This window comes from Bombina bombina, chromosome 6, assembly GCF_027579735.1.
Source record: "Bombina bombina isolate aBomBom1 chromosome 6, aBomBom1.pri, whole genome shotgun sequence".
NCBI classification, from domain to species: domain Eukaryota; kingdom Metazoa; phylum Chordata; class Amphibia; order Anura; family Bombinatoridae; genus Bombina; species Bombina bombina.
Window position 1 is genome coordinate 797,423,892 of NC_069504.1, and position 10,516 is coordinate 797,434,407.

Here is a 10,516-nt window from a genome sequence, read left to right on the forward strand (position 1 = left end):
GATATGAAACCCATTTTTTTTTCTTCCATGAGTCAAAATTAAACAACTTTTACTCAATTTACTTCTATTATCAAATTTGCTTCATTTTCTTGGTATCATTTGTTGAAGCAGCAGCAAAGCACTGCTGGTAGCTATAGTTTAACATATCAGGTGACCCAATGACAAGAGATAAATGTGCAGCCACCCAATCAACAGCTAGTTCCAAGTAGAGGGTTGCTGCTAGGGTTGCCACCTCAGCCATGTTTTCCTGGACACTTATGAGTTACACATGCTGCAGGGTGTGCAGGGAGGAACATGTATTGTGTTTCTGGACAGCACTATCCATATTCCTCCCTGCACACCCTGCAGCATGTGTAACTTATAAGTGTTCTGTATTTTAAGGGACAGGTGGCAACCCTAGTTGCTGCTGCTGCTTAGGTTACCTAAGTATGCTTTTTAACAAAGGATATAAAAAGAAGGAAGTAAATTAGATAACAGAAGTCATAAGGAAATGTTTTTAAAATTGCTGCACTATCACTTTAATTTTGGCTTTATTGTCCCATTAAGTAGATTAATAAATAAACAGTATACTTTTTTGGATTTCCCTTTATTTTCTAGGTTTACTTTGTGACTATCCATGCTGTAATATATATATATATATATATATATATATTTATACATAGATATATATATATATATATATATATATATATATATATATATATATATATATATATATATATATATATATATATATATATATATATATATATATATACTATATACACACAGCTGCAGTATGAAAGTTTTTAATTTTTAAACAGGGTAGCTCTGTGAGATAGAGTGGAATGTGTTTGTTTTTTTCTTAACAGCATACTTGTTACTTTAGGCACAACAAATATCAGTACTATATATATATATATATTTATATATACTGTATATATACAGTATATATATATATATATATATATATATATATATTAATAAAGGTTTTCCAATTTTCAGAGTTCTCTGTCCAGAACTGTGTGTAAAAGCAAAGTTGTGTGTATATTTATATGTATATAGACACACACAGCAATATGTATATGTCAGTTTGCTCTATGTTCAGCAACGTGTGACTTTTGTATGCAGAGTTTTCCCCTCTAGCACAATCCAGCTATGAAAAAACAGCAGAGCTCTCAATGCAGATGAATAATGCAGCCACCATATAGAGAATCAATATTTCTATATGTGTGTTTAATCTCTTAAAATTGATCCTGGACAGTATAATTCATTACACACAATCAAGTGTGACACATAGGTGGTATAAGAACATTGTTTATATGTGGGCCGTGTCACATGCCCCATGATATGTAGTGTTAAGAGTGGAGAGGAAAAGAGTGTACACGAAAACTATTCATGACAATTAATGTCTTTGAAGAGAACACAGGATCTTTTTAAAACATCTGACATCTCCCTCTGCAAACAACTGACACAGAACAACGTGCTGCTGTAGAACTGTAGAAAGATGTCAAATACACCTAGGTAAAATCAGAGATAAAAGGCAAAAACATGAAGCACAGTCCCTGCCATAAACGTGTAAAGTAGAAACCTGCTTATATTGGGGTCGATCACAAGCTTATTTAATGATTTATTTACTAAAATCCCTATAGACTGTAATTGTGGTTTTCTATTGAAAATTATTAGATAAACTTTTCTACCGAATTGTAATTGACCTCATTATTCCGAAACCAGAAGGCAAATAACAGCTGTCCCTATCCATGGTGCTAATGCACAGGAGCTGTCCCTCTCCAAAAGGTGCTGAACTGCTGATATAAAGGAACTGTCCCACTTCATGATGAATTCTATCAGCTCACAACATGAGCAAACATATATATATATATATATATATATATATATATATATATATATATATATATATATATATATATATATATATATATATATATATATATATATATATATATATATAATAAGCTCTGCATTACACTAAAATAAAATGCTGATGTGTAAAATCAATGATGCACATATGTGCAACGTCTTTGCAGGGACAGATACACCCACACAGGGACTGGAAATATTTATATTGATCATGCACATTGTATGCCACTGCAGTAAATACCCATGTTAAACCAGAACACGTATAGCAAGTATAGCATATTAATGACTAAACAGAAGCCAAAATGTATAAGGGCTTGGGCTCACTTGGTTTAAATGCAAGGGGAATATTGTACAACTTGGAGCTTCAGTAAACAATCAAATCAATTATAAAATAAAATAAAAAACAGTGAGAGCGAGTACTGCTCAGTATGCAGTTATATACTATTATCAAATAATATATGCAAAGGGAATAACATTTGGCAGAACATATACTCCACAAAGTAAACACACTGTACCTAGTCACAATGTACATAAAGCACGTTTCATGTAGCTAACATATAACGGTTTAGGGTATACAAATGATCTAAAGGAAAATGTAGACACACCAGAAACAAGACTATTCGGATAATCTGGACGGGGCAAGTACACTGCATCTCTGTTCCAGCTCCTGCCGTGTCAGCTGTAGGGAGAGCACTGAAAGGGGGGGAGGGGTGGGCACATCACTTAACAAGGGAAAGTCATCCCACGTGGAGAGCAGACAGTAACCCCTCCCATCCCAGTGCAGATCAATCAGGTAACATTGTGCCAGTTACTGCCGTGTTAGCAGATCTGCCCGGGCTATATAAAGGATGAGAGAGCTCAGAAGCTGCGCTGTGAGCCACGCACATCTGAAAGTCTTCCAGGATGAGCTACACTCTGGAAACTATAGGCAGCCCCTCTTATAGGAGGATGGCAGAGACTAGAACCAGCTATGGACGGACAAGCAGCTCTCCGTCCAGTGGGTTTAGATCCCAAAGCTGGTCCAGAAGTACCCCCAGCACCATCTCCTCCTCCTATAAGAGGAGCAACCTGGCTGTTCCCAGAGGGTTCAGCTCTAGTGACAGCCTGGATATTAGTCAGTCCTCTGGCTACAATGGGGACCTCAAGCAAGTAAGATCAAGTGAGAAAGAACAGCTACAAGGGCTTAATGATCGTTTTGCTGGTTACATTGAGAAAGTGCATTACCTGGAGCAGCAGAACAAAGAGATTGAAGCTGAGATTCAGGCCCTTAGACAAAAACAGAGCGGTCACTCCCAATTGAGTGATGTCTACGAGCAGGAATTGAGGGAGCTGCGTTCCAACCTTGAGCTCATCGGTCACGAAAAGGCTCAGAGGATACTGGACTCAGAACACTTAGAGGAGGACATTCAGAGGCTGAAGGAGAGATATGAAGAGGAAGCTCGAATCAGAGATGAGACAGAAGCTGCCATCCGGGCAATGAAGAAAGACATGGAGGACACATCCTTGATAAGGGTGGAGCTGGACAAGAAGGTGATGTCTTTACAAGAAGAGGTGGCCTTCCTCAAAGGTAATCATGAAGAGGAAGTTAACGAGCTGTTGGCACAGATCCAGGCCTCACATATCACGGTGGAGAGGAAAGATTTCCAGAAAACAGACCTGGCCTCTGCCCTGAGGGAAATTCGTTCCCAGCTAGAGGGTCACTCCAACCACAACATGGTCCAAACAGAGGAAGTCTTCAAAACCAGATATGCCAAACTCACCGAGGCAGCAGAGCAGAACAAAGAGGCCATAAAGTCAGCTAAGGATGAGATATCAGAATACAGGAGGCAATTGCATAGCAAGTCCGTGGAGCTTGAATCTGTCAGGGGCACCAAAGATTCACTAGAGAGGCAACTTAATGACATAGAGGAGCGACACAACCATGACTTAACAAGTTACCAGGTAAGAGACTTTAAACTATATAGAATACAATCGTTGCAAGGATGGAAGTATTTGCATTTTGGGTTAGTAAGATTTGATTTATTGTGTTATATTGAGTTTAAAGTCTCTTTTGTAAATTCAACTCGTGGTATATGACAGTTATTTTATGGTATGGTGGGAATGATTTGTAGAATACTGTTTAAGTGGACGATGTTGCTGTAGCTTAGAATTCAGGACTTGTTTAGGAACTGATATGTCATTTGTTGGCAGTATGAAAGATGTTTATTCTTATGCAGAGTGGAGCTTTCCCTGGAAAGTCTGTTTAGCAATCATCAGGCATGGATGTAACAGGTTAAATGTTAGTATATCTTGGAAAACCAACTAAATTATATATGATTAATTTGGCTCTTTCTTGTTCACTCGAATGCAAAGACCTGCCTGCAGGTCTAAGCCCAACTGTGATTTACATCATTGCTGTATCTAACGTACCCTAGATTAGTTTGTATTGTGTGTCAGAAGGGTGCACTGCGCATTTGTAGTTCTGTGGTCACGTTTGTTGTGTATGGGGTGTGTGCAGCAGTTTGCCAGTAGCCTTAAAAAGTGTAATGGAGCATCAGTTAACAATGTGGGTGTGTGGTGCAGTGTGGTATTGCTGTGTAGGGGGTGTGGTGCAGGGTCTCTTTGGAAGTGTAACGCAGTATTGCTGTGTAGGGAGGGTGTGGTGCAGTGACAAAGCACATATTATTGAGTTGTGCATGGGGGTGTGGCACAGGGTGACACAGGGTGTAGAGATGACGATGTGTTGGTGGTGCCGCAGTGGGTTGTGTGGAAGTACTGAGATAGTTATGTGGTTCATTTAAGAGGGGGTGGGGTGATGCTGGGTGTGTGGTGCAGTATGACACGCTGTTTTGTTGTAGTGACTTATGCAGTGCTGAATGTCACTGCAGGTCACACGCTCCTAACTCTGAAGTGTCCCCCTGTTAAATAACCTTTATTTATATGGATATTTTTTTTGTCACACAGGAAACTATCCAACAGCTGGACAATGAGCTGAGAGGAACAAAGTGGGAAATGTCCCGTCACTTGAGAGAGTATCAGGACCTGCTGAATGTCAAGATGGCTCTGGATATAGAAATTGCTGCATACAGGTACCAGGGCAGAGCCAGCTGAATATTAATAGTACTGCAGAGGCTGCTGATACCAGTAGGATGGAACCTTTAACATTCCAGAGCCTGGGAGTGGAACTAAAATCAGCCTTAGCCTATCAAAATCAGTATAAGCAAAAGCAATCTAAGGTTATCCCATAACAGAACAAGCATAGCAATGCAAATCTATCTTCATAAATTGATTTGTTATTATATAGCTTGCATTGAATTATGCAATTTGTTTTAGTCTCAAACAAAATCACAATATAGCACAGTGTTGCAGTTAGTCAAATGAAAGAAATGCACAAAATCTAGAAATATAAACTGTGTTAGAAGCAGATAAATGTACTAATGATGACATATACAGCATTATTCAGACTTTGCTTCCAAAACTGCCCTGGGTTTACTAACAATTTAAATAACATTACAGCAAGACAAATGTTACATATTATTCTGTGGTACAGATTCACTCATTGTAGGGAGGGGGATCTGAATCAGAACAATAAGAAAAAGCAGAAAATGTCTAATTGGAATGTTCTCTAAATTTTGAGTGAATTTTGGATACTGTAGGAAGTTCTAGGGATAGATATGAATAAATAGTGCCCACTACAAAATTAAGATAACTAAATACTTAATGAATTCACTTGGTTTACCCTGATGGGTTATATGACATACATTTGATTTTGTGTTCAGATGAAAGCAAAACTCCTTTAAATGACAAAATTGATCTACAGGATATACATTTCATTGCTAATTAATAGGGAATACAACTGCAAGCTTTCAGGATACTGGGGTCCTCCCTTTGTCAGGCAATATGTTTTCACATGTAAAGCTCAATTATATGTATATGCAGCATATATATATTTATCTATTCTATCTATCATCTATCTATCAATCTATCTATCTGTCTATCTAAAGATTATTTACCCACATTTCTTGTAATTTACATCTGTACCACGAGGCTGGAGTGTATGCTGCAGGATATTTATCCTGAACCCTGCAACATGCTACATATGATTGATCTGTGCAGGAGCTTGTTTATATTAGTTTCTAATTGCCACAACGGAAGAGACAAGATAAAGATACCCAATGAGCTTTTAAAAGGATATGTTCCTACAAAGGTTTTAAAAGCATATATGAACCCACATATCAGTTTTTTTAAATGAATATAGAAGACATGGCAAGTGCAGAATGGTGGTAATACACTACTGGTCTGGAGCTGAACCAATAAGGAGAGGCATATGTGTGTACCCACCAAACACCAGATGTGTTTAGGTCTGTATTGACAGTGTGTTTATGCTTCGGAGCTGACAATATCTATGTGTTAACCCCTTTGCAGATGTAAAACACATAGGTGTAGGGAAGTAATAGTGCAATAATAAAATGCTCTAAACCAGTGACGGCTAACCTTAACACTCCATATGTTTTGAAACTACATGTCACATGATGCTTAGGCAGTCTGCAGTCAAGTTGAGCATCATGGGAAATATAGTTCTGAAACATCAGGGGTGCCAAGGTTAACCATCACTACTCTAACGCATTAGAGCAGTTTTTTATTGTAACTGACTAAAGGCCACTTGGCATATTTTGTAGTATGGGGCTATGGTTTACATTACACTACTGCTTAACGTGACATAACATAATGTAAACATCATGTACTGGAGCTACAGCCTAACCAATCATAATCATTCATTTTAAGCAATGAATTGACAAGAATAACAGTGGAAGGATATCCTAAGAGATAGTTAAGCTCACACTGCAATAGAAAATGTAATCAAACCTGATGGGCCTTTTGGTTCTTATCTGCCATTGAAATATATGTTTCAAAACAATGAATATATGCACAAATAAAAGCAAGGACATATGTAAGCAAAAGAATAACACAAGAGTTCAGGTAACTTAATAACACCTAATCATGCTGAGGTTCTCATTACTAAAACCTACAAGAATCTCAAATCTAAAAATCAATATAAAACATTCCAAAGTAGATCCCATAATCCCATAGCATGTCAAAGGCCTGATTTAGGGAACTTTTTGACAGATATATACATAGAATACCTTAATGTCCATGCCCAGATGGGGGATCTGAGAGAATAATTTCAAATTAAAGTGATACAGGATAATGATTTGCCTTTGAAGTACATCTTGTACCTATAAAAACAGACTTTATGAACCATGATCCCCAAATTAACCAGAACATTGCTAGAGACTTGGAAATCAGTTGATGAGAAAAAAGCATTGCTTAAATACACTAAAAAATCAGTGAAACAAGCTCTTCATTTTTCTCTGTTATTCTGAGTAGATGATTTACTGAAGCAACAGTATTAGACTTGGGGAATACAATTTTTCTTATTAAAATCTTAGTTAACAAAGGTCAGCAAACTACATTAAAATGAATGCAGAGGCCTCTATAAGGAGAATCAAGTTGCATATTGTCTATAGTGTATAGAGATGTGCCCGCAGTTTAAACTGATTACTAAGAAGTTTTTATCTGCTTGTAAGGCGTATAATCATGGAGATCTGTAAAGTGCATGCAATTAAGAATGCATTGCATATGCATAAGTATTTCCTCATGGTTAAATAAGCTTAGCCTTTTATGCATGTCATCAAATATAAAGATTTTTGATGATTCAGTTGGTTTAATATATGTTAACATGGTCTTTATAGATCTCCATATTTCTCTATCTAATGGTTGCCTATGCTGAAAACTATTTTACATTTTTTAAATAAAGATAAATAATGTAAGTTTAACTCAAGGAAATTTCCAACATTCTACTAATAAAGTTAATTCATATTTGAGACCTCCCACATTCTATAAAATTCGAAATATTATTGTTCACATTACATTTTTAATATTAAGACCTCTAGCCATGGGTTATTTCTTAAAACCATTTATTATACTAAAATAACAAATGCACATAATCCATTAGTAACCACTTTATCACTTTCTGTAGGAAGCTCCTGGAAGGAGAAGAAACCCGATACAGCACATTCTCCAGTGTGCCCACAGGACCATTGATCACTCACAGACAGACGCCTATCACTGTTTCAACTACACGGGTGCATCAGGTGAGGTCTGAGCCCCCAAGGGTGAAAGTGCAGCATAAGTTTGTTGAGGAGATTATTGAAGAGACCAAGGTAGAAGATGAAAGGTCAGACATGGAGGCTGTACTGGCTGCTATGGCAGAAGATTTTGCTGCAGGACTCTTGAATGGAGATGAACAGGTAGACGAAGAGCAGGAAGAAGAACAGGATGAGGAACAAGCAGAAGAGCAACAAGAAGAGCAAGTTGAGGAAGAGATTGTCGCTGCTGTCAAGTCCACTGTACAAGCAGCTGCACCAGGGGAGGGGGAGGAGGAGGAAGCAGGGGGAGATGAGCAGGAAGAGAAAGAAGAGGCAGAAGAAGAAGGCGAAAAGGAGGCAGATGAGGAAGAGGTAGAAGAGGAAGGGGAGAAAGGAGAAGAAGAGGGTGGTGATGAGGAAGACAAGGGAGAGGAAGAGGTGAAAGAGGAGGAGAAAGAGGAAGGAGAGGAATCAGGAGAGGTTGAGGAGACAAAAGCAGAAGGAGAGGAGGAGGAGGGTGAAAAAACAGAAGAGGAAGATGAGCAAGAGGCAGAAAAGGAAGAAGCAGAGAAGGGAGAAGTAGAAGCAGAGGAGGGAGAAGGTGAGGCAGAAGAGGAGGTTGATAAGAAGGGAGACAAAGAGGAAGGTGAGGAAGAGAAAGAGGAAGGAGAGGAAGAGAAAGAGGAAGGAGAGGGCGAACAAGAGGAGGAAGAGGCAGAGGAGGAAGCAGAGGGAGAAGTAGAAACTGCAGAGGAGACACAAGAAGAAGTGGTAGAAGAGCTTATGGTGGAAACTAAGATTGTGAGAGTTAAGGCTTCAGTAAGGGAGGCAATAGCTACAGAGGAAGTAGAAGAGGGAGAGAAAGAAACAGAAGAAGAGGAAGGAGGTAAAGGAGAGGAAGAGGGGGATGTAGCTGAAAGTACAGAACAGCAGGAAGAGGAGAAAGGAGAGGATGAGGAGAAAGGAGAGGATGAGAATGTTGAAGAGGAGGAGAAAGGAGAGGATGACAATGCAGAAGCTGAAGAAGAGGCTGCTGAAGAGGAGGGGGCTGGAGATGACAAAGGCGATGAAGAAACAGAAGAGAAAGCAGGGTCACCAGAGGAGAAAAGTGTAGAAGAGACAATTGTTGTGGCCAAATCAGCTTCTGTAGGTTCACAGAAAGAAGAAACCAAAGAAGAGGAGGATGAAGAAGAAGCCAGTACCCCAAGGGATGATGAAAAGGAAGACACAGTGGTTAATGGAGATGTGGCGGAAGAGAAGGAAGAGAGTGAGGACAAAGGTGTAGTCACCAATGGTCTTGATGAAAGCCCTTCTGAAGACAAGGACAGCACCAAGAGCCAGCAGACTGTAGTCATTACAAAGAAAGAGGAGACAACTACTAGTGAGGGTGAGGATGGAACAAAGTACATCACCAAGTCTGTGACAGTCACCCAGAAAGTGGAGAAACATGATGAGAGCTTCCAAGAGAAGCTGGTATCTACCAAGAAGGTAGAGAAGGTCACTTCACATGCAGTGGTTAAAGAAGTTACTGAGGACAAGTAAGACAACTTTATCAGCATTGCCAGCCAGCGGCAGGACTGAATAAGCCATAAGATAAACTGCATGTAAAGTGACAGCTTCAACTGGGCTTCTAGCAGAAGGGGTTCTCTCGTGGGTGGGGGCACCAGACACTGTAATTTTACTTTCCGTGCAATACTTGGGGGACAAATGCATGTAAGCTCCAGATATGCCTCTCCCACACAACTTGGGGAATTCATACACTAAACAAGCAGCTGCATGAAATGTACAACGATGGAAATATTTGAGGGTTTCCCAAGTTGCTGTGGGTAAGGTTTAATGTTCCGGACATGGAATTCTGATGGTCAGAGTTACTGTTCCGGTCACTGGAGGGTCATGAGCTGAATTATGCAAAGAACCAACTGAGCCAAAAAAAAAGGGGAAGGACAGTGTGAAACGGAAGTTTTATCGCCTTAATAAATGAAAACTATCCTTATGTTTACCTCACTGGTGCAATTAATAGACTGCAGGTCATGGGAGAACCAGGGTGACGTATCACAACCTGCTGTCGATTTATGTAAAAGCAAACCTTACTCAATAAAAGTATTGGGAATATCTCCTGTTGAGTTTGTCATTGTTTTCTTATATAGTGAAGCAAACTGTAAAAACGTAAACTTCTACTATAACAATGGAAAGAATGGAAGAAGGCCATATTGGTTTTTAACTTGAGGAATGCAATAATTAGTTTAATTTGTAACCTTTTACTATTAAAGTTATAACATAATTAATTAAAGGGATATTAAACATATGGATATTCTATCAAACATATGAAAGAACAGTAAATAAATGTTAGAAATATTTTTTGGATAAAGAAAAAAGGGTAAAATAAACCTGTTTAAAGTAATATTAAAAACTAACAAGAATTGCATGTTTTTAGGGACTCAACTCTAGGAACAGAAAGCTCATTATTTGTTAAAGGGACAGTTTACTAAAAAAAATCTCCCCTTGATTTGTTCCCAATGATCCGCTTT

General features: G+C 38.7%; 1 protein-coding gene across 1 annotated transcript; it reads left to right on the top strand.

Moving 5' to 3' along the window:
- Positions 1-2,723: 2,723 nt before the first annotated feature.
- Positions 2,724-10,102, top strand: NEFM (neurofilament medium chain). The gene is made up of 3 exons (XM_053718115.1): positions 2,724-3,801; positions 4,804-4,928; positions 7,880-10,102. The coding sequence occupies exons 1-3, from the start codon at positions 2,764-2,766 to the stop codon at positions 9,528-9,530; spliced, it is 2,814 nt and encodes a 937-aa protein (XP_053574090.1). The 5' UTR covers positions 2,724-2,763; the 3' UTR covers positions 9,531-10,102.
- The last annotated feature ends 414 nt before the right edge of the window (positions 10,103-10,516 follow it).

Coding starts and splice junctions, on each gene's coding strand:
- NEFM (XM_053718115.1), top strand. CDS start 2,764: ATGAGCTACACTCTGGAAACTATAGGCAGCCCCTCTTATAGGAGGATG. Junction 3,802..4,803: donor ATGACTTAACAAGTTACCAG/GTAAGAGACTTT, acceptor TTTGTCACACAG/GAAACTATCCAACAGCTGGA. Junction 4,929..7,879: donor ATAGAAATTGCTGCATACAG/GTACCAGGGCAG, acceptor CACTTTCTGTAG/GAAGCTCCTGGAAGGAGAAG.